General features: G+C 46.3%; 1 protein-coding gene across 1 annotated transcript in view; it reads left to right on the top strand.

The window, feature by feature from the left end:
- Window positions 1–24,803, top strand: part of ITGA9 (integrin subunit alpha 9) — a 314,558-nt gene that overhangs the window by 273,717 nt on the left and 16,038 nt on the right. Inside the window, exons 24-27 of the mRNA XM_031469935.2 lie at window positions 5,450–5,575; window positions 7,314–7,433; window positions 11,182–11,283; window positions 24,522–24,641. Of these exons, the coding sequence (XP_031325795.1) occupies window positions 5,450–5,575; window positions 7,314–7,433; window positions 11,182–11,283; window positions 24,522–24,641 (468 nt within the window). The remainder of the gene's footprint in view (window positions 1–5,449; window positions 5,576–7,313; window positions 7,434–11,181; window positions 11,284–24,521; window positions 24,642–24,803) is intronic.

Below are 24,803 nucleotides of genomic sequence, written 5' to 3'. Positions count from 1 at the left end.
TTACCTACTGATAATAGTACCCTCTGTACATGGGTATAAAGGGATTCAGTGTATCCCATCTCTTAGAATAGGACGTAATGTTAGCTAGTAGAATTCCCATTTATATCTGAACTCAGCATCGAGATGGAGCTTTCAGCAACTGGAATCAGTTTCCAGGAGCTTGGAGCAAGAGACTTAGAAAACAGATTGGAGGACTTTCCTGTCCCTCCAAGCCCAGGGACAGGGGCTCCTTTGGGGCTGCTCTGTTCTAGGAACCTGGGAGAGACCTGAGTCCTCGCTCTCGCTCTAGGTCAGCCAAAGCTCTAAGAAGGATCTTGAGCAGGTCCCTCTTTTGAGACTGTGACATGGAAATGCCCCGTTTCCTCCTACATCTTAATCAGACCACTGCAGCCTGGAGAGTCTTCAGTAAAAGCTCTAGATGTCCCTTTCCCACCTGGTGGCAGATGATACTAACATTTGACACAGAGAATCAATTCTCTTTTTCATGATTATACCCCAATTCACACTTCAAACCCAGTATTTCACAAAGTGAGGTTTTGCCTGACTACCTAGAGTGTACTGAGGACACTTTGTCCTCAGACGGGCCCAGAACCCTGGAGGCTTCTGACCACGGTGCGGGGTAGTCCCCTGACCAAGGCTGACCCAGACTCTGCCAACAAGTGATATCCCCATTCTCTTGGGCTCCCCACAGTTTCCCAAGTCACCATTCTTTCTTGGTTTCAACTAGCACAGTGTTTTCTTTGGGATCAGGACGAGAGGAGTAGCGGAGGCCAAGTGCCAACAGCAAACCCTCAGTAGCTGCCTCAGCAGAATTCAGCCTCGAAACTGTGTCTCGAATCCTCTCGTCTCTTTCTGTGTGTTTGGTAAAGTCCTTCTATTCTCATCCCAGTTGACATGACCTTTTCTGGCTCCCAGGCGTCCCGGAAGATGAGCACCATGTCATGGGAAGCACTGGGACTCAGAGAGTCTGGAGACTAGATGAGAAGTGAGTGGGCAGGGATGAGCAGGGGCCGTGGCCCCAGCATCCTTGGCCAATCATGGCAATGAAGCTGTCGGATGTTAGCACAGTGGTGTTTGCGTTGTCTGCAAGAAGAAAACACCTCTTCCCTTGTTGCCTTCACCACCAGAGAGTGGTTAGAACCAAGTTGTTGGCGGGGCAAAATTGCGGGGGTAGGGGTGGGGGATCAGTAATTGCTTATCTGCATAGCCGGAGATTCGGTGACCCCACGCTCTAATGAAAATGCAAGATGGTCCTCAAAGTGCACAATTAGCAACTGAGGACAACCTTAGTGGCCAGGTTGGCCACTGTCCTATCTTCACACCGAGGAGACTGGAGACCTGAACTGCCATAGTCGTGAGGCGCTGAAGCCCGGGACCGTCAAGTTCATCAAGGCCATCTGCGCCACAGGATTGCTTCAGTGGAGGCTGCTTACTGCCAGCAACCAATCACGTGACCTTGGACAAGTCTTGAAACTCAGGGCCTCTGGTTCCTTATCTGTCAGCCGAGGCCACAGGACCGCATGATCTCAGAGCTGCCTTCCAGAAACAACATTCCAGGATGCTCTGTTCCCCTTCCAGCCCGAGACAGCACAGAGTGGCCTGGCCTCCCAGCCAGCAGGCACTTTATCTCCCATGGTTTCTTGGTTTTTGTGTTTTGTGATTTTTTTTTTTTTTTTTTTTTTTTTTGCTGTGGAGCAGGAGTGGGTCAGGATGGAGGACTCTGGGATTCCTGGGCTTGTGGGCTCAGGGTTCCTTCCCTTTGACTGGGTTAAGAATAGGAAGGCTGGTTTCCCTCCACCTCCACTCTCCACCCTGCATGACTCCCACCCCAGCCCCATCCTCAGCCTCTGTAACTGAGAAGCAGGGAGGTGGTTGTAAACAGGTTTCTGGAGCCAGAGGGCCTGTGTTCTGATCCAGCTCTGCTGCCTGCCCCGTGGGAGACCCAGCCTCCCCTCACCTCTCAGCTTCCCCATCTGTACATGGTGAAGTAGCAGCACTCACCTCACAGGGGCACACTGCAAGGGCTGCACAAGTGTTGGGTACCGTCCTGTCCATCCCACATATTCTATCCACACACACACAACAGTCCCTCGCCCTGATGACCCCAGCCGGGGACTGAGTTGCTCAGTTTTAGCTGAGGAAACGTCTACAGCTGGATTAGCTGGTCTGAACCAGACACGTGCATCACCGAGCAACCCTCAGTCTCCTCTGAGAGAGGACCACCCTGAACCGCCCAGAAAAACGTCGTTTCCCTCGACTGAAGTGATTCCCGTGTAACCACAGTTGGGAGCAGGACTGGCTGAGACTTTCATTCACCACAGACTCAGTCTCCACTTTCCTTCTCCGGATTCCACTGGGACAGATCAAATGTCATGTCAAATCACATCACGTCATCTTCATCACCCCATTCACAGCACCCCCCCCAACTCCTAGGGAGGAGGGAGAGGAAGAGAGAGCTCTGCCCCGTCTCTGCCCCATCTCTGCCCCGCGTGTTGGTGCCTTGCTTGGTTGTTCCTGCTGTTCCCAGCCCCCTCCCCACACGCTGGCCTCCCGTGATGATGACAGCGCCAGGCTCCTCAGGACGCACGCAGGCTAGTGAAACTTGCTGGGTTGGGGCTCTGCTCCCGCATGTCCCCTCCCTGCCTGGAAACCCAAATCAACCATTGCAGAGCCAGGAGGAAGTCTGCCCCACCCCTGATTTTAATGAGGGCCTGATGCATCCTGCAAGACTCAGAGTTCTGTCTCTCTCAACCCAGACAGAAGGCGTCTGGGTGGCCAGGCCTGGTCATCTCAACAGAGGGATATGAATGCCACAGGGCCACAGAAGGACCAGTTCTCCAGTGGTCTTGAAGCAAATATCCACTCCAGATGACACATGGGAAAAGTGGAGACACATACTTCAGACTGAAAAATGATTGGAATTAAGAACATGAGCACACACATTCAAATTCTCAAATGCTCAATGAACAAAATATTTTCCATCTACAATGTTCCATATGTGCCCAAATAAAGGGCACCCCCCCAGAACGTGATCCCCCACTTTTCCTTTTTTTCATTGAAGAATACTTGATTTACAATGTTGTGTTAATTTCAAGTGTACAACAAAGTGATTCATTTATACACACACGCATATATATATTCTTCCTCAGATTCTTTTCCATTACAGGTTATTATAAGATATTTAATATAGTTCCCTGTGCTATACAGTAGGTCCTTGTTGTTTATCCCCCAGCGTTTCTAATGTGGTAAATTTAACACTTTTTGGCCAGCTTAACAGCAATCAGAGCTACGATTGCCTTTGGGATAGGCGGGGAGACTAGAAAGGGGCCAGAGGGAGCTGTCTAGAGTGATGGACGTGTTCTCTCCCTTTACTGGGGTGGTGGTTATGTGGGTGATTTCATTTTTCAGAATTCATTAAACTGTACCCTTAAGATTTGTGCATTTTGGTGAATGTAAATTTACCTAAAAAAAAAAAAACAACAGGAAAAGAATCAACTATCTACTTATAATACTTAACCTAATCATGTAGTCACACACTTGAAATTATGTAAGAGTAACACATTAATTTATATTACTGTTTTCCCTCAAACATTTCACAGAATGATTTTATGCAGATGTACATCTTTTGAGATCGATAAATAGCATTACTAAGCCACTTTCTTAGTCAACAGTTTTCTAAAGCAAGTCATCTTCAGTTCGTCTAATTTACTTGAAATGTGGAACATTTTGAATCCGTGTTTGATGCTGAAACTTTATTACAAGACACAAATACCCATTTGTATAACATTTCAGTGGTTGTTTTTCCAATTTGTCTTAGAAGTGATTATTCATGAGCCTCACGACATACGCAACTAATGTTTTGCTTTCTAAAAATAAGCTTTAAAATATTTATCACAACTTACAACAGTTGCACCCCAGGAATAATGACTAAATCTGTTAAATCTCATTGCCTCCTTCCCATTAATTCCCTCCAGTGGCCTGGAAAAGCGTCCAAAACCAACATTGATTGAGACCATTTCAGGCTGGAGTGTCTTCCCAGATTTTGTGGTTCAAATAAAGCAATTGAGAGAGTACCAAATGATGAGATACTTTTAAAGAACGCTAAGGCTCAAAACTATGAGAGTTTTAAAGGCAGCACTCTCTTTTCCAGTATTTAATTTGAGGAAATAAATCTTCATCTTATTTATCTTCTGGCATATATAGTAAATCGTGGCATATGTATTCAGACCAAAGATAGAAATGAATTTAGTAAATCTGAGGGTCTTGTTTTATAGTTCATTATTTAAAAAATCAGCATCATTCACTTGTTAAAAGTTTCCATGTAAGAAATTTAAATTAAGCCTTGCTCCCTGCCATGAATGAGAAGCTGAAATATTCTTGAATAAGTGCAAACACACTATATTTTACTCAAGGGCATTAAAGATAGGAGAGTTTAGTTTAAATAGATGATTCTGCTTAGAAATAGGATTGTAAACACAATCCTCGATGTTGAATTTCTAACTATTAATTTTGCAACTTGACCTTAAGTCATGTCAAGTCTTCAACTACAAACTGTGACATGATAATTTATAAAGGAGGCTTCTTTTTTCCAACATTTTCTCAATTTAAGCATCAAAAATTCTTAAAGAAATCCACATAGAAGACTATGCACTATTGTTTATGCTGTTGCTCACCACTGTTTTCCCACTGGACTTTTAAATGTTGTCAGAAGCAAAATCAGATACCTCACCAGGAGCTCACTGGGTATGTAAGCTCCTGTGTGGCTCAGTGCAGTGGCTGCCCAACTGTTTTTATTTTGTTTGGGGGGAATTTTTTGGTAACAGAACCCTGGTTTTAAATTACATTATATGTGGTTTATGCTGTAGTTGGAACAGAGATGGGGGCCCAGAGCAGTCCTGTTTGGTGCCCCTTCTCATCTCGGGAATCTACTGACAGAGTTTCATGGCACCCTAGGGGTTCCATGGAACACAGTTTGAACACCTCTGGCAGCAGACTATGTGGAAATGTTGGAACTCAGAAGATCTGGTTTCAAAATCTGAGTTCTAGTCTATGTGATTGTTGACCAGTGACTTAACCTGAGTTTCATTTTCCTCATCCAGACAAAGAACATGAATGTTCATCTCAAGAGTTGCCGAAAGGACGTTTTTAAAAAGTTTATTTTGCTCCCAAAATCTTAACTGTTCCCTGATCACATCTCACTTGCATGCTATGTCCCACCTCATCTCAATTATTTAATGACTGAGCAGCCACATCTTTTATTATTTGGCCTTGTTGGTGCTACTGCTTCTGCCCCTTCAGCTCTTCAGCCGTTACTGTGTGGTGGAGAATGGACAAGGGTTGTTGGGAAAGCTGACTTTGGGTTCTGCCGCGACCGCCTCTGCAATAAGGGATTCCAGGCTCATGATCTGTTCTTGGGATGAACCACTCTGACTTTTCTTTTCATTTGCAGGTGGGCCACGAGAAGGGAAACTGTTCTTTCCAGAAGAATCCAACCCCCTGCATCATCCCTCAAGAACAAGAAAACATCTTCCATACAATCTTTGCATTTTTCACAAAATCTGGAAGAAAAGTCTTGGTAAGAATTTGCTTACTGTTTGTGTTAGCATGGGTGGTCCTCACTAGGAAGGCAAGTCAGAGATGAGAGACCCGTTTTCTACTTGGCATTTATTCCTTCCCAAATTTGCTTTTAATCAATTGGCTTAGAAAGTCACAAGGACTGTCGACAACTCCTGTTTTTCAGCCTGAAGTTTCTGTCAAAGTTTTAAACTTACATTTCATATTCCATTAACCGGCAAAGGGAAAAACCTTTGCAACCCACCAAGCACAAAGTAAAACAGTTTTCCAGATAGTATGAGTCTAATCAAGAATGGTGGTTCGGTGGGGAGGGTGTAGCTCAAGTGGTAGAGTGCATGCTTAGCATGCACAAGGTCTTGAGTTCAATCCTCAGTACCTCCTCTAAAAATAAAGAAAGAAGTAAACCTAATTACCTCCCACACCCCCTGCAAAATAAATAAATCATTCTTCAAAAATATCCATATATATAAAAAGTAGAAAAAAAATATGTATATATAAAAGTGGTGGTTCTTGTTCACTTTGTGCCCTTCTATTAGGCGGCATATACTAAAACTAAACAAATGTGTACCCTATGACCCAGCAATTCAACTCCCAGGTATATGGAGTGAGAGAAGTTAGAGACAAAGGGACTCATGTAATATTCCATGTATATGAATTTCAAAAATAGCAAAACTGGCCCTGTTGGTCAGGATAGTGGTTACTTTTGGAGGAATATTGACAGGTGGGGGCATGAAGGAAACTGCTTAGGTGCTGGAAAGGTTCTGCATCTTGATCTGGTGTAGACATGTAAAACTACATCAAGATGGACCCTTAAGATTTAGTTCGTTTGCTATATGTAAGTTGTACCTCGATTTTTTAAAAAAAGTGACGGTATTAAAGATGAAGTCACATGCTTTTCCAAGGCCTCCTTTCTTCACATCTTTGGTTACATTTCTACATCTCCTTATTTTGGCCTCATATTTCCTTCCTCACTTTTTTTTCCAGTAGAAGAATTAGGACTGTTTGCCACTTGGAAGGTGGGATGTTTGTACTTTTGTAATGCTGATGATACAAGTATTTTTTAAAGCCCTAGAATTGTTAGACATACTAATATCTAGTTGTCTGACAGATGCAGCTCTGTATCTGGCTGAAAGTTTCACCCCACACGTGAAACATCACAAAAATCACACAATTTGGATCCTATGATACAGAAGAATTCCTCTTTGGTAACTTAAATTTGGAATTTAGATTTCTAGCTGTAATTCGTGTGTTTTCTTAGTTAAACGTATGTTTTCCTTTCCTCCTGTGTTTTCTTATGTCATGTGACTTCTCAGCCCTCCAATTTACCCAACCTAAAAAAGGGGCATGAAAGTGTATTTATTTGTCACTTCACAGGCAGAAATCATATATTGTAGGAAATACACCTTGGGTTTAAATCTCATAAGAGGGATGCTTCTGGAATATGTACATGTGTTTCTTTAAAAAAAATAATTCTTTCTCCTTGCGAAATCCAATTTTTTGGTAAGGTACACCAGTGAGCTTTAACTTAAAGGCATGTTCCGGTGCCCACCAGAGAGGGAGTCCCTTGATTGCCCTCTGGTGGCAAGAAGGAGTGAATGCATCTTCCTACGATTTTCCTCTGCCTAGAATTAACTTAGTTCCCAGAATAGAAGCTCGGGGAGCCCTCTGTTTTATAAATTGCTGTGCTTGTCTTTGTTCTTAATACCATTTGACAGTTCTCTGATTTTTTTTCCCCTCAGGACTGTGAAAAACCAGGAATATCTTGCCTAACAATGCACTGTAACCTCAGTGCACTCGTTAAAGAAGAAAGTCGAACTATAGACATTTACATGCTGCTGAACACAGAAATACTGAAGAAGGTAAGTCCTGAGGAACCTTACACTCGGGCTTCATTTAAAAGCCTGTGAATTGGTTTCCTCAGGAAAAACTCCCCCTGCCCCTTGTAAAACAGGCCTGGCCAGCACCATCGATAACTCTGCTGCGGGAGGATGCCAGGGAAACATACCAGACCCTTGTCATTCAGAGTGTGGCCAGCAGTGTCAGCACCACCTTGGGAGCTCATTAGAGCTGCAGCATCTTGGACTCCACCCCAGTCTCACTGAATCAGCATCTCCATTTTAGCAAGCTCCGTAGGTGTTTCATCTGCACAGTTAAGTTTCTCAGACTTTAGCTTGTATCAGAATCACCTGGGGACATTGTAAAAACACAATTTCCTTGGGGTGGAGTCTGAGATTCTGCATTTCTGACACACTTCCAGGAGATGCCAGTACTGCTGGTCTGGGGACCACATTTTAGATCCAGGTTGGCAGATCTTTTCTAAAAAGGCCAGGAGATATCTTAACTTTACAGACTGTAGTCTCTTGCCACTGCCCAACTCTGCCATTGTGTTGTGAAAGCAACCATAGCCCATACGCACAGGAATGGGTGTGGCTGTGTGCCGATAATACTTTATTTACAAAAACCAGCAAAGGGCTGGTCATAGATTGCCAACCCCTTGTTTAGATGAAACCTTGTCTCATGGAATTCCAGCTTTTGAACCTCAGGCCACTTTGCTATTATGAGTTTATCAAAAGTGGTTCATAAAAAGTACCTGTCAGTGAATTGGTGGCCCTTAAAAAAAAATCATACAAATTCACTATGATTTATTTTAACATAAGATCTGATGAGTATAAAAGGCTACATTCAACAAGATGCTTTTAAAATAATTGCATGTGCAGATAAAACAAAATATGCATGTTAGCCACAGAGACTGTTTTCCTCTGGAAAAAGTAAATGTGTTCATCCATATAAACCTGTCAGTGTATGAATGAATATCCTTAGAAAAGTCACTCTGGTGTTATTTTTTTAAATTAGGCATGACAGGAACATGCTGGCCTGATACGTCACAGGCACAGGGGGGCGTGGGATGTTTTACCCACTTTCCATCTCTGGCTGGTGCAGCCCCACATGGTGGATGGCTGGAAACTGTTCTGCTTTCCCTGGTTTCTTTGAAGGGAAACTGGTTTGGAAACGGAAAAGACTGTCTCTTCTCCATTGTATATTCTTGCCTCCTTTGTCAAAAATTAATTGACCATAGGTCTGTGGATTTATTTCTGGGCTCTCTATTCTGTTCCATTGATCCCTATGTCTGTTTTTGTACCAATACTACGCTGTTTTGATGACTGTAGCTCTTTAGTATTGTCTGAAGTCAGGGAGGATTATGCCTCCAGCTTGTTCTTTTTCCTCAGGATTATTTGGCAGTTCTGGGTCTTTTGTGGTTCCATACAAATTTAAGTTTATTTGTTCTAGTTCTATGAAAAATGTCCTGGGTAATTTGGTAGGGTTCACATTAAATCCATAGAATGGGGCAAGTTGGGCTCATGCAACAATACTTTCCGGTCCTACATCTCCCTTAAAGAAGGAAGGCTGGGAGGGGACCAGGCATGAACTTGAGCACCACTGGCCACCCTATGATTCCAGAATGTCACATCACAGGAGTGCCTGCCTGGCCTGGGTCCCCAGGTCAGATTGGGAGACTGTGATTCTGTACACTGACCCATCCTGTTCATCTTCTTGACCAACAGCCTTGGTGACAGTTTTATTCCCAGGCCACACTTGTCACTGTCAACAGATCCCTGATACAGCACTAATGACAGGAAGCTACTGGGATTTCTCCTTCACTCTCAACCCAGATGGCTGCTGCTTGTACCCAGCTTTGGCCTGGTTCTCTGCCTCTCTTCTCTCTCTCTTTCTCTCTCCCTCTCTCTCTCTCTCTCTCTCACCGATCAGTGGTGACCCTTTGCCAAAGAACATGTTCCACTGACTGCTGTCCCCTCAGGCCATCCAGCTCAGTCTGCACCCCGTGACAGCAGAAAGCCATGGGGTCTCACATGTGGGTGTTGGAGGACCATGCTCCCTGGAAGCCCCCTTTCAGCAGAAACCAGCAGAAAATCCAGGTCAGAGGAAGGCCTCTGTTGGTCCTTGGAAGAGGCCAGCCACAACTCCTTGGGGCTCCAGCCTCCCTAAGGATGTGGAGCAGAGCCAGCCTTGTGGTTCGCCTGGGGCTACATGTGTGTTTATTTTCCTTTGACCTGAAGGTCCAACCCCAGACAAGAAAATTTGAACTTAACAAGTTTTCATTTGAAATGTAGGATCTGATTATTTTTTTAATTATCAGAGGAATCTGATTTCTTTTAAAGTGTGTATTTTTTACAAACACGAGGGGCCTGTTCTGTGCCAGGCTCCTCATCTATTCAGCCTTTAACTTGGATAATTACTATCGTCACTAGCAATATCCAAGATGATGATGATTATCCAAGATTGAATATTCAGTAGATCCTGGCACAGAAAACAACAGATCTACAAAACTGTTAAATTGGTAAAAGATTATTGCATACAAAACTATTTGCTGCTTAATGTGAATAGTTCCTTTGAGTGACAAGCTTCCCATAGGCACTTCAAATGTGTTCCACTGCTGTTTTAAAAAAGGACAATAATCAGTGCATCGCTCCCAGGTCAGGTACACAAAGTGGCGTCCCATGTGTCTTCCCAGGAGAGTCTTCATGGTTTCTTTGTAAGAGATGAGCTGAGTGCCCCACCCCGGGAACTGTTTTCTTTAGGAAGAGTCCTCTACTTTCATTTTGGGGGTTAGATTTAGGCAGAAAGGGGTCAAAGCTGGCGTCTGATATGTACCTCCTTGCGTGGCAGGCAGGATGAGTAAACGTGGGTGGGTACGCTGAAGACACTGTGCTGGCAGAGACCAGCCACCCCCACTGGCTGGATGCTGAATGCTCTGGTTGTCTGCCCTCTGTTTCCACAACAGGAGCCAGCTCACCTCTGCACAGTCAGTGCCACACCTTCTATACCGCTGACTGGATGTTCCAGCTCTTCCCTAAGCCCTGGTTTTGCCAACCCTGCTGCCTTTTCCCAGATTCCTTCTCCATCCCTGCCTTGGAGTCATCCCCTCATCATCCAGATCAGTGGCTTTGCATCTGCGCCCACGTCAAGGCTTCCGGAGGAGTCCGGAGTCCGGCTGGTGGGCTCCTCCTGAGTCTCACGTGTGCCCGCCCCCACCCCGCCCCTTCTCTCCTCCGGTCGTAGCCTGCTTATAAGCCAGATGCTTCCCCAACTCTCTCATCTCTCCGTCAGGTACCCTCTTTTCCAGCTTAAATGGCTTTCACCCCAAAACAGCTTCACTTAAGCACAAAGAGTTGAAAGGGACTCGTGTGAAGAGTTTGAGGGTTGTGGTCAGGGCAGGAAGATGCTTGAGAAGTGTAAATCAGATGCCTTCTGTGGAATGCCGGGTCTAGATTTGCTGGACACAAACAGCTGTGTTTCTTGTCTACTCTTTGTGGATGTGTCAATATCAAGAACCAAGTATCTGGCTCTTACCACTTGGAAACCATAACACTCAAGCCTGCATGTGTTAAGGAGTGCTGAAACTCCAGAGTTTTTCAGCGTCCACTCCTCCACCCACATAAAGGAATCCTCAAGAGACTGGAAATTTCTGTATCGTTCAGTGATAAACTTTTTGTCTGTTCCACACGGAGTTCGATTGTGCCTGGACCCTGGAGGCCCAGCCATTGTGATGGGAACACCTGACAGTGAGTCATGTTGTGTCTTCTACAGGACAGCTCATCTGTCATCCAGTTCATGACCCGCGCCAGGGTGAAGGTGGCCCCCGCCCTGAGGGTGGTGGAAATAGCCGGTGGAAACCCAGAGGAGATGACGGTGAGTCAGCCACCCTGGCACAGCCCCCTCCTGGGGTGAGGGAGTCTGGGTGACTTGGAAGACCGGGCGCTGGAACATGAGGGTACAGACGGCCTCTGGGCCAAGATGGCAGCTTTGTGGGAGACCCAAGACCTTGCCCGCCTTTGGCTTCCCGGCCCCTGCGGAGAACTTGGGCGGTCTGCTCTTGTTCTGATAGCACTGTTCTCTGGGGTGCTGGTATTAAAGGAAAAATCATCGCAAGTACCGTTGACAGGGCTTGGATTTCCACTCTGAAGCCAAGACTGTTTTTATCCTCCTCAGACCTTTTCCCTAAACCCTCATCTGCCTTCCAATCACATTGCTCCACGGATAAACACTGGGTGTTTCAAAAGTAAGTTGTTTGAGTAACTTAAAGAGGTCACATTCTAATTGCCTTGCCAAGCCCTAGAACCTTCTCTTTCATTCTCCACCCAACCCCGTCCTCTGTAAAGTGCAGTCGGCAAGGAGACCTCCCGGCACGGGAAGTGTGGCTGCCAGGAGTTGAGATGTGGGGTGTGGGAGAGGCTGGAGGGAAAGGGGGGCCTTGGAATTTTTCTGCCTTTTATTATTTTTCAGGGGTGGGTGGGGAGGCTCATCCTTTGACACACACACTCTGTCCTAGGTGCTTAGGAAGGGGATAGAGCACTGAGCCGTGCGATCCAGGGAGACATTACCTAGGATCCCATTGTTGGATTCTGAGTCATCTGTACGCCCCAGAATACCACTCCCATTAATTACTGTTCCATTTTGAGCACCGTGCTGGTATTTTCATCATCAAGAGCTCTTTGGAAGAAGCTCTCGTTTTCAACTGATTTTTTTCCTAGCACTCCCAAGAAAAAAGTAACACCCGTCAGAATCCCACAGGGCCCCCTTCTCCCTCCTTTCCGTTCCGTGACTGCCTTTCAGTCCCCGAGCAAAGATGAAGTACTCCAATCCATTCTCAACTTTCCTGGCAGGAAAAAAAAAAAAAAAGTCTTTTTTGAGTAGGAAGGTTTGCCTTTTTAGAACAAACATGCTCTTCCCTGAGTGATTCTTTCTGAATGCCTGGCACACAGTCAATCATTCATCGGAAGGGAAATTTCCATAGAATCTAGGCAACATTTCACAGGGTTTGAGATTAGGCACCAAATTGGTATGACCTTGCCATGAACAGGAAGTGTGTTTGCAGCTGGTAACGAGCAGGGTGTGAGCGAGAAGAGGAAAACAATCTGGTTTTTAACCACGTAGAGTGTCTGTGGTGATAAATTGAACTGATGGGGAAATCAAATAATTTTCCTGTGACTCTGTGTGTCTTTTATTTTTATGCTGTGGTGTTTTTTTGCCTGAAGGAGTGCTTTACAGAGCACACGGGTGAATACCTAGAAATATGTCATAGATGTTTGAGGCATTTTCCTTGAATGACTGCATTTGGGGTGCCCCTCCCAGGTTGGATGTTAGCGAGTGTCCACGACTGACCACACCAAGCTTACCTGGCTTGGTACAGACCCACACCGGTGAATTCAGGTGAGATCTGTGTGACCATGTGATGGTGACATGTTGATAATACATTGGATTTCCTATTCTATTCAACCCAACCCTTCTCACTTTTCTGAGAGAGCTGCCAACAAGTGAGGCTAGGGACTCCTCCAGGGCAAACCAAGAACCTCCAGCACCAGCTCCCCTGCTGCAAGCCACTGCCCCAAACTCCCTTCTTGGCCTGTGAGAAACGCTTGTATGAGTTACAGAGCACACCTGCTTTCTTGATATTTTAAAAGAGCGGAATATGTGATAAACATGGAAATCCACAGATGAGTAAGTCACTGCCATGTGGAGTGTGCACCAGGCTGGGGTTCCAGGGGCCAGCGGAAAGGACTGCCTTTGTCTCATTTTGGCAGAATCAGAATGGACTAGAAGGATGTCTGGTGGCTCTCAGAATTTCCAGGAAGGCTGGAGAGCCAGACTGGGAGATGAGAAACCTGAGGGACCAGGACCCTGACACCTGCTGGGCCAGGCCCCAGGAGGAGCCTGGCGTGGTACCCTGGACACAGCCTCCCAGGCTTCCCTTGGCCTCTTGCTCTGGAGTTGGGCAGACACCTCTCACTCGCTGAGATTAGGCCCCTGTCTTTGGGGGTCCAGGCACCCCAGGAGGAGCAGGTGGCTGGCATTTGTGGCTGTTTCAGCACAGCCTCCCCCTCCCCCTGAGACTCACACAGGGGAGGGCTCCCCACACTGGAAGAGGATTCAGTGCTAAAGGAGGTGCCTAAAAAATGACAAATACTCCCTCCCCTGTGCTTTTCTAACCCTGAGCATCAGCATGGGGCCAGCCAGCCCCGAGCTCCGCTTAGGGCTCCGCTCTGACCAGCCTCTGTTCCATCATTTCCACCAGTTTGCTGGCTCCATTAGTGAGAGAACATGAGAATCTTTGTCCGTAGGTGGGTGAGGAGTGTTTGTGCTCTTAACTTTGTTTTGTTTTAAGAATTCCTATGCTTGAATAAGCTGCTTCCTTGCCGATTTGACAGGGCAACTGTTTGGGGCCTTCACCTTCTGGTGGGGACCATACGTTCAAAGAGGCGGTCACCTCCCTCACACTTCCCTCCTCTGCTCTCAGCATCCCTCGCCCTGCCGCTAGGGAAACAAGTTGTAACTTTAACAAGTCCCCAGAAACTCCACTGTGCCCTCCCTGGGGTAGAACCACAAAGCTTCTTCCTCTCATGAACAGGGCCTCTGATGCTTGCCCAGGGTCTCACGGTGGCTGAACCACAGACAGCTTCCAGGGCTTGTGACTCCCAGCCTGGAACTCCTTTCCCCTCCCCTGCAGCCACTCAGCCACATGGGAGGGCACTGGGCCTTCTGGGATGACAGGGCCCGGACAAGTGCAAGTGTCTGCTCTGGAAAGGACTGACTTGTTTTCAAGTCTATCTGTTAAAACTGCCCAGGTACCCTGGCAGCCCAGCCAGCTCCTTTGGACTGGATCTGGCTCTCCTCACCCGAGTCGTGGCTTTTCCTTCTCAGTCTCAACCAGACTCCAGAATGAAGCCTCGTGGCTGCAGCCATGTTTCATGTCTGAGTAAGCGTGCCCCGCCAAACACAGGTGGGTCAGGACAGCAAGTTCCAGTTTCATACTTTCTGATGCTGTTCAGGTTTAGTTCCCAGTCCTGGGACTTCCAAGGAAGTCAGTCCTTCTCGTTTGGCCTTTGCCTCTGTGTGCCAGGAACACTGAACCCCCACCTCCTTCTTGAGATTAGAAAAGCTTGGCTTCAAATCCCATGTCCCTCATGTCCCAGTCATGGGACTTTGGGTATCGGGTAAGCCGTGCGAGCCTCAGTTTCCCCTCTCTCCCTGTGCATCCTAGGGGAAGTGGCCTCTGACAGCACCATCCACTAGGAGTGAAAGCGTGCAAAGGTGGGGCTGGGCATCATGAATGGATAGAGGGACCCACAGCATCTGGGCGGACGGCCAGCGGTGTTGGGCGCAGATGGCAGTGGTCTCCACGCCAACACTGGGGGCTTGGCTCAGCGCGCACGTCTAAGTCCCGTGATGCTTAATGATTTTGTTGTTTTTGTTTCTTTCGTCTATGCTCAGTTCCTGTGATGGGCTGGGCATTCCATGGGACTATCGCCTGTCACTCTCACATCGCCCTTGTGAACTAGATATGATTACTTGCATTTTCTGATAAGGAAAATGAAGCCCCCCGAGGTGAAGGGACCTACCAGCCTGAGACACCCAGCTTGTCAGTGGAAGAGCCGGGTCTGGAGGTTTGCAAGCCCAAGTCTCCCTTCCTTCTCTGCTCCTCTGGCCTGGGCTGCCCTGTTGCCGGGGCCACACGCCGTGGGAGCACCGCTCTGGCGGATGGTAGGACACGCAGGCATGGGGGGTGAACAGCTGGCCCCTCATCATAGGAGCGACCCTTGGCTCCAGTGGCCTCAGAAGCACATCGTGTTCTGAGTTAGTGGTGTGTTGTTGCTGGAGCTCTTCCCGTGGCAGCCTGGTCCCTAACCAGGTGCTCCACTATTCATCAAGAGAATTAACACTCTTCCAGGGCCCTCCAGACCCTGCAGGAGAGAAGCTGTCTCCCCCTCTTCCTCTACAGAGCAGCCGTGAGGTTTATCGGGAGTAATAGATATAAAACCTCTCAGCACCATGTCTGGCACGTAGCGAGTTCTCAACAGATGTGACCCATTATTAACAAAGGAATTAGCACCAGCCCGGCTCATTCCTAACAGAGCGAGGCATTTCTGAAACCCAGCACCCCTGAAACCCGGCACCCAGCCGGCACGGGCGCGTTTGACGGCTTTGGGTTTTCTTTCCCCCTCTGCCATTTGCCCTTTATTGTAGTGTAAGTGGCTGATATATTCTTTATAATATATTATCATACATCAAAAATTCCTACTGGGTTAGGATGACGTCTTCAGTGTGTATCCCTGTTTATGCTATTCAGTTCCATACTTTTCTACTTGTGTAAGGGATTCTTTTTTTTTTTTTATTGAAATATAGACGGCGCTGTTTATCACCACACAGACTTACAACAGTCATCTTGCCAAATGCAGTTTCTGTTCTGTTCATTGATGTCGTCTCCACGAGGCTCCCGGCTCCCCTAAGTTGGTCTGCTTTCTGAAGGCTCTTTTCTGAGAGCGATTTAAGACATGGTTCTGCTGAGAACATTTCTTCCAGCCCCAGCAACCCTTTCTCCCTCCTCTCTCCTGGACTGGCTGTTAGATGTAATTAGAAACAGGAGGAAATGTAATTTCTTTGTCCCAGATGGTCTTCTTTTTCCACTTTTTATCTTACATAAATCCTTTTCCTCTGTGAGACCTGTGTGTGATGTTGATTGTGGAAAAGCGTCTTGCCCTTGAAATTGACCTTCAGCTAGCCTGGGACTAGGGTTGAACCTCCCCTTGGGTGCCGCTGAAGGAGCTGTCCGCTCAGCCCTGGAAGCCCTCCATCCGTCCGAGGCCTGGGCCGGGGGCACCCCGTTGTATCATGTCCTCAGGCCTCTCGGAGACCTGAGCATTTCCAGCTCTGACACTGGGCCTATTTACAGAACAGAAAAGTTGCCAGAAACATACAAGTGAATCAAGCGCTGTGGTTCAGGTTTGCCAGCTGCCTCAGACTGGAAGTTGCCGCCTGCTGGTTCCCTGACACCTGCTTGCCAGCCTCAGGTGCACTTAGCTTTACAGCCGTGGGCAGGACGCCCGGCGTGTGGGCCTGCCGTTGCCCCAGCCAGATGTCTGTCCAACTCAAGACTCTGTTCAGGCAAATCCTCATGCTCCTCCACTCTCCTATATTTTATTAGTTACCGTCCCAACATAGGAGCCCTCCAGCTTCAATCCTCAGCTGTGCCAGCATTTATCCCTTTACTGGTCAGAACTTCTGCCTGCCCCATGTCTCAGCCCCCTATGGCCCTCTGAAACCAGCAGTCTCCCCCATCCCTCATCCTCAGTCTTTCTTCTCCTTCCTCATCGCCTCCTTTCATACTGCAACTGTGGATCTCCCCTGGAGAAACCACTTCCGCTGCAGCCCTCTTCCTGGGCCCGTTTGTTCCTTGAACCTGCACATAAAATTCTCCCTTCTGACCTATATTCATTTTGCAGCTAGAGTGTTCTATGCAAAATGCAAACCGTGGGAGGGTATAGCTCAGTGGGAGAGTGTGTGCCTAGCTTGCTCAAGGTCCTGGGGATGGAACCTAATTAAAAAATAAACAACAACTTAAAAAATAAACAAATAAATAAACCTAATACCTCCCCCCACCAAAAAAATTGCAAACCATGTCACTCCCCTGGTTAAAAACCTTCCAATGGTTTCCCAGTGCCTCCTAAGATAAAGCATATAATTTTTTTTCAGGTTTAATTCCACAGAAGTATTTTTCTTTATTGAAGTATAGTTGATTTACAATATTGTGTTAGTTTTTGGTTATTACAAGCTATTGAATATAGTCCCCTGCACTATACAGTAGATCCTTGTTACCTATTTTGTACATAGTAATTTATATACAGAAGTTTTTTTAATGGCATATTTAAGTCATCCATTATTCCTCTTATATTTACTAACAATTTGAGAAAATGTGATAACTTTATGAATGAATCTGATGATTTTCAGGGATTATTTACGAGGAATTTTCAAAACCACGCATCAGGAAGACAAAAGACGTACTGCTTTGCTTTCTGGAGTGATTTTCCAAGTGAATGGGAAGAAGAGTCAAATGCTTGAATTTCACTGTTTTATGAAAAGAAAATAACCTATTAAGCCAAATGATTTAGGAATTAGATATTAAGTTCAGAATCACTACAGGCTTGGTTTGATGTGCTGGCATCTAAAAGATAGATGGGGCCAGCTTTCAGATGGCAGCCACGTGCTTCTTTAAGATAAAACATACAATTCTTAGCACAGCCTCCAGCCCTTCTTACTCCTCCAGTCTCATCTTTGGCATCTGCCTTTGGTTTCTTGCTCATTCTGTGTGCTCCAGCCCCACCGTGTGCTGGCAGTGTCTCATCCCTGCCAAGCTCACTCTAGCCACGGGGCTTTTGCACGTGCTATTCCTGCCTGCAGTGTCATTCCCTCCCCTCTTTGACTGGTTAACTTCTGTTTCTCCCTTCACTCCCAGCTCAAGCCGTTTCTCAGAAAACTCTTTCTGAGTACCATGCCCATCTTAGAGTCTTTATAGTCATGAACCTCTCCCTTGGGGCACTTTCCAAAATTATAATTTTGCATTTATGTGGCTAACTCGTCAGTATTCTCTAAAGCTGGAAGCTCCTTGAGGTTTAGTAAAGGCTGTCTGTTTTATTGATCAATGAATCCCCATAGTGCCTGGCACAGAGTAGGTGCTCTGTATACATTTGTTGAATGGATGGATGAACAGACAGATGAGTGGATGGACAAGTGAATGGGTGGATGGGGGGGTGGGCAGATGGATGGATGGATGATGGATGGCCAGGACTCTCCCAAAAGAAATAACATTTGCAGATGTATTTTTGAAGTAGAGAAACGAGAGGCATGCTCAGAGACTCTAGCTTCAAATCCCACCATTTCTTTTGTCACAGTCTCGATCATATTCATATTTCATCTAATGTTATGGCAGAAAGGACGTTGACTTTGTTCGTTTGTGCATTCCTGCATCACATAATGAATCACAGCCTCAGTTCTGGTGACAGGAAAGCCTACATTCAAACCCTTGTTCTATAAGAATTCACAGTTGACTGGAGTCCATACACAGAAAGATACATCATTACCTTACAGAGTGAGAAGGACTCAGAACTGGGATGATGAACCACTCCCCTGTGGTCTTAAAACTAAGCTTTTGGAGCTGTGGTTCCCTTGAGTTGGTTCAGGGGCTGCTGGGGCTGGGGTAGAGGGGGCTGCCTTGGGAAGGGGGGCTGATCAGTCAGGCTCTGACTGCCCACCGTCTTTATAAACAGAGAATCCCCACTTTTTCTGTTTTATACATTGGGATGCAATAGCAGGTTTTCTCTGCTAAAGGAGATTGAAAATTGCTATGTTTCCAAAAGCTCAGAGAATGGTGAGTTCTGCTGAAAAGAGCAGAGTAGGTCGGTCTTCTTGGAACAGGAGATGTTGGAGCAGAGTCTCTCCTTTTCATTTTTTTTATCTTTGCTTTAAAATACTCGGTTAAATTTTTTTGAATAGTTAAAAGTAGAAAAGAGAAAAAATATCCATAATATCAAAAAACACCTATTTATTTAGAAAATTTGCTACTTTTTTCCTGCAACACTGAAGTCTCCTATATGATAAATGGATATTGGGTTTTTTTCACGTAACACTATAGCATTTATCATTTTTCCTTTTATTACCATGTTTTCAAAGTATATGAAACTTGGAAATCAGACAAAAGATTGCATGTCCTTTCAATGGCATCTGAGAGCATCCTCTACCCTCTTTCTACTCAAAGTGTGGTCCATGGACCAACAGCTTCAGCATCACCAGTGAGCTTAACTGAAATGTGCAATCTCAGGCCCCAACCCAGACTCACTGATTCGGAATATGCCTCTTAACTAGCTTCCTCATGTGGTTCTTATACATATTAAAATCTGAGACGAGCACTGGTTTAACAGGTCTGCCTAACTCCCTAAGGCCCAGATTCTGTGAAGTTACATATTAACTTGTAGAATACTTAAGTTATAAATGTCTTTTGCCAGTAAAGATGAAAATGACTTCTGTCTGGCAGAAAATATAAAAATATAATCCCAAAGGTTATAGTTTATTGACCTGTAGGGTATTAACCAGTTTTATATCTGATTTCAGCATTCTTTTTTTTTTTCCCCCCTGTAACTACCCACATTCTCAGATCCTTCTTTGAACTAGCTTTAGGGTCCTGCTGATTTCCTCAGTAGTGACTTAAGTAAATCTTTAACATGTATTTGCTGGATATTTGTATGAAAGTCATGCTTTTAATCTTTTGAAAACCATTCTTTGACAGCCAGATTTATGATCATTTTAATAGCTCTATGGTATGTCACTCTGCAGTTGCCATAATTTACCTCTCTGTTGCTCTACTGTTAAGACTTTCAGGATATTTCTAACTCTGGACCAATATCAGTAATCCTGCAGTGAACATCCTTGAACATAAAATGTTTTCTGTACTTTATGATTCTTACTTTTGAGGAAATTTTCATGTACAGAAATTAACAGATCAAAGGATACAAACGTTTGTAAGATAAGCAATATTGGAGTTTGTCAAATGGACAAGAATTGAAGAGTGAACCAGGTGGCAGTGTGGAAGAGTCAAAGGGGAGCTCTGCCGGCAGACTATGCTTTATGCACATTAAAGTGTGCATAAAGCATATGCATCTTCAGCAGAAATGGATATACATGTACACCAGGATGCATGCAAAACAAACAAACAAACAAACCCATCCACTATTCATAATGGCCCTAAATGAGAATGGACAACGTTTTATTTCTTGATCTGGTTGGTGGTTATACATGTGTCTGTTTTAGAATTGCTTATTAAGCTGTATGTTTATGCTTTATCCATATTTATGTATATGTGTTATTTTTCACAAGGTCAAAAAATAAAATGAATCACTAAAAATGAAAAAAAGAAAGAAAGTAGCCTGCAGAGAGGCAGGAGACCACCGGTCTCTCAGGGAGATAACTTGAACCGGCCAGAATGTGAATATGGGTCCTGCCAGGGGCTGGGAGGTAGGAAGGAGACCAGATTGTGAAGATCCTGGTACCCCGACTTGTATATTCAGTGTAAAGGAAAATCATCTATAGTGTAAACTGAGAAGTGACGTGATGAGACTTGTGTTTTAGGAAGACAACTTGAACAGCAGGGAGGTTTCTTCAAGGCTCCTGAAATAGTGCTGCTGAGAAGCTCGGGCTTGTACCAGGGCAGTAACTAGGGATGGAAACAAGAGGAGGGGGAGAAAAGATGTTTAAAAAGTTATAGGGGGTGGGATTAAGAGATACAAACTCCCATGTATAAAACAGATAAGCAACAAGGATATATTGTATAGCTCAGAGAATCTTGTAATAACTTCTAATGGAGTATTTCTGTAAAAATACTGAATCACTATGCTGTATACTTGGAACTAATATAATATTGTAAATCAACTATACTTCAGTTTTAAAAAAACATAAAAAATACCATGGGCTGATTCAAAAAAATTTTTTAATTTAGTTAAAGAGGTACAAGGGCTTGACCAGGATGATTCCGCTCTCTAATGGTGAAGAGAAGACCCGACAGTCAGTGCTTCTCGCCTCTCCCCGTAGTCCCTGCTGCAGGTCTAAGACTTCTTAGAACTGCAGGCTGCTCACATCATCCCCGACAAATGCGTTTGTTCGAGTCGTGATGTGCAGGAATCAGCTCTGCCAAAGCATGAAGCACACGTCCAAGAAGATGAACAGCATCACTAAAAATAATAAAAGATTAGGCACACATTCCGGGGCAGTGACAGGGCATTCTTGTGGAATTTGCCAGACTAAACTGTAGTGGATACTCTCCACTGTCTCTGCATCCACAAAACCAGACCTCCTGGGTGGCTTTGCCGGGAGACAGATTTCAAACCCTGCGGGGCAGCCAGGGTTATAGCCAAGGGGCTGGACTTTACAGCCGACCCCACGGAGCACACAGCCTGTTTCAACAATTCGTTGTCAACAAGAAGGTTCAGCAGACTTTCACTACGCAACCAGAGACCAGGAACTTTGATGCACTGTCTTACTTTGCCTTTCATTCCCCCATTTCACAGGGGAGGAAACGGAGAATAGCATCCTGGTTGTCTATGGTAGCGCCTCTCAGCCACGGTGCCTCATTGTTCACCTGTACAAGACACCGGGGAGACCTGAATGTGGGAGGCGATGGGATCCACAGCTTTTTAGAGGCAGGAACCCAAAGCCATGAATCTGTCTTTAAAGACAGGAATCTCTAATCTGAACCAGATAGAAAAGAATAGGCTTAAGATATCAGACTTTACAGCGCATTTGTGTCCCACCCCTCCCATCCTTCAGTGTTGCCTGATGTCTGAACATCACTTTCTATAATAGCCCCCAACCAGGTAGAATGGATACATAAATCGAGGTGTATTCACACAGCAATGACAGCAACATACTCCTGCCCGGATGAATCTCCCAAACCCAGTGTTGAAGCAAGAAGCCAGACCCAGGAGTGCACAGTCAGGCCAGGCAGAGCGAGGACAAAAGCTGGTGCGGCTGATGTAGGCTCTCGGCAGTCAAGACAGCGTGTACCCGTGGTGAGGGTTGTGACTGGGAGGGAGTGGGAAGGGGGCTTCTCAGCAGCTGGTCCCGTTCTGTGTCTTGATCTGGGTGCATTTCACATTCAGTACATGAAAATCCAGTGAGCTGCGTGCTTGCATTATGGACACTTTTCTCTGTATGTATGTTGACTTCAGTTAAGTTTGTTTTTAATTAAAAAGTGAGCTAACCATGCACAACCTCAAAAAAAAAAAAACCCTGCTGCAAGGCTAATGATGCTGATGGGAGGACCCACCATTTGTGGAGGAGGGGGTTCTGCCAGGCACCCTACGTGCATGACCTCCCTTGAATTCCCTGAGGAGGTGCTGTTGTACCCCTATTTTACAGATGAGAAAACTGAGGCTCAGAGAGGTAAAGTACCTTGCTCAAGGTCACACAGCTAGTGAGTTTGTGCTACAGAGAAGCCTCATTTCCATTCCTGGAAGTGCCTTCTGTGTTCTGTAGGCAGTTTTCTTTCATTTGTCCCAATGTAGGAAGGAATGGTTTCCACTCTGCCTGGTTTCCCTTGAGATAATGTTATAAATTTAGGATCTGCAGGTGAGACCATGAGAGCCTGTCTGCCTCGGTCCTTCCCTCCCCCAGCAATGGGAGCGAAGACGATGGCACAAGGATGGTTGTGTTTGCTTTCCTTATCACCAGGGGAGAGACAGGAAATGATCCGTTTAATTGAGTCTTTTTTTTTTAATTGAAGTATAGTCAATTTACAATGTGTGAATTTCTGATGTACAGCATAGTGATTCAGTTATACATTTTTGTATATTCCTTTTCACATTCTTTTTATCACAGGCTATTACAAGCTATTGGATATAGTTCCCTGTGCTCTACAGTAGGACCTTGCTGTTTATCTGTTTTATATATAGTATAGAATAGTTAGTATCTGCAAATCCTGAACTCCCAATTTATCCCTCCACCCTGCCCACCTTTCTGCCTTCCCCCACTGGTAACCATAAGTTTGTTCTCTGGGTCTCTATGTGAATCCCATTTAATTGACAGATAGTCTTTAAAGAGCCACCATCAGCCAGGCACTCTGTGGGCTAGTGACCAGCTTAGATTGGGGGTTTGCGGTTGGCTAGACCTGAGTTCAAATCCTGACTCTGCCCTTAAGCTATATGGCCCAGAAAAAATCACTTGTCCTCTCTGGTCCTCCATGTCCTGCTCTATAAAATGGGTGCTGAACACCTCCTGGGTGATTTGTGAGTTAGATAAGAGATTGCAAGAAAAGCACAGAGCTCAACACAGAGGAGCATTCAAGAAATGTCAGAGAGCGAGGGAAGCCAGGCCCTCGAAAGGAAACACACATGGCACCAGGTAGTACACTCACTGCTGTGCCCAGCCACCACTGAGGCCAGGGCAAGGGGCAGGACCACTGGCCTCCCGTAGCCAGCGAGGCTTCCTGCCAGGCAAAACATCAGCTGGCTTCCGGGGTTGAGCCAGGTTTACATAGGCCTTCCCCAAGGAGGTGCTGTGCATTCTAAGGACATGGTCCAGCTGGACAGAGACTTGCAGCCAGGCCAGCGTGTCTGCAGCCACGGGAGACGATGTCTGCCCAGAGCTGGAGTTCCTGTCCATTCAGCAAAGAGGAGCTTGAGGGGGACAGGAGGATGTTAGGAGGATTACTGGGCTGTAGGGGACACAAGGGACGCTTTGAATTCTACAAAACAAACTTTGCTGTGACCAAGGCGTCAAGCACGGAGCCAAAGGGTGCCGTCAGGGTGGAGCTAATACATATTAAGCCATCAGTTCTCTGGCAGGAGGGCGAGGGAGCCCTGATTTGTGTGCCAGTTTCAGTGGTGTAAATACTCCCTCGATGGACCATCTGAGAGTATCATCGTAGTGACCCTGGAAGCGTTGCTGGGAAGAGAGGCACACATTTGGCTCTTGGGGGCTGACCTGAGCCAGTGCAGCACTGAGACGCCATAGAAGTTGGGGAGACTTGGGCCTTGAGTGCACATGGCTGCCACTGGAGACCAGGGCTCAGCTGCCCCAGTGAGCGCCTTCAGTGCACAAGGCACTGGCGCCAGGCCCACGACCGCCTGTGTTTAGCCCCTGGGTCCACAGTCTCTGGAGGAAACTGGCATTCATTCCAGTAGTCGCACCAAGCTGCACAGTGAGCTGAACCCTCAGAAAGAAGTGCTGTCCTGCATGGAGGGCATGCCCATGCCCTTTACCTCAAAACCTAATAAAAGGGAGATGGCTGTCGTCTGTTCCCAATCAAGAGCACAGTGCACCCTCTAAGTTTTCCACCACACTTCGGTTCACTTCGCGATATTTAAATCAGGCTTGCCATCATTACCACCCTTTCAAGAACTGGGGCTTCGATTTCCAGTGCTTTTTCAGGTCCCAGGGACAGATCCATCGGTATCCATCCAGGAGAGCGGTTGACAAAGTCCGTTTTGTAGTAGCAGCTGTCTGGATGCATCTCTCCAGTTCAGTCCAACAGTCAAGCCTGGGCCGGGCCCCGTCGCGCAATGGGTCCTTCCGTTTGGGAACCCTCTCACTTTTGCTTTGCCTCCCAGGTGGTCTTCGAGGCATTGCACAATCTGGAGCCCCGAGGCTACGTCGTGGGGTGGATCATCGCTATAAGCTTGCTGGTAGGAATCCTCATCTTCCTGCTGCTGGCCGTGCTGCTCTGGAAGGTGAGTGGAGATCGCAGGTGCCCAGGGAGTGCCTGTCCGCGGACACCCAGCTCTCCTGCCTCCCCGGGGTTAGAGCTCCTCGGAAGAGGTTTCCTGTTGGAATGTCCTCCGTGGTGCAGGTACAGTGGAGGGGGAGGGCAGGGTCCCCTCCAGGCAATGAAT

The sequence above is a fragment of the Camelus dromedarius genome, chromosome 17, assembly GCF_036321535.1.
Source record: "Camelus dromedarius isolate mCamDro1 chromosome 17, mCamDro1.pat, whole genome shotgun sequence".
In the NCBI taxonomy this organism is placed as follows: domain Eukaryota; kingdom Metazoa; phylum Chordata; class Mammalia; order Artiodactyla; family Camelidae; genus Camelus; species Camelus dromedarius.
The sequence above is the reverse complement of the archived record's forward strand: the minus strand, read 5'-3'. Positions and strand labels throughout refer to the sequence as shown.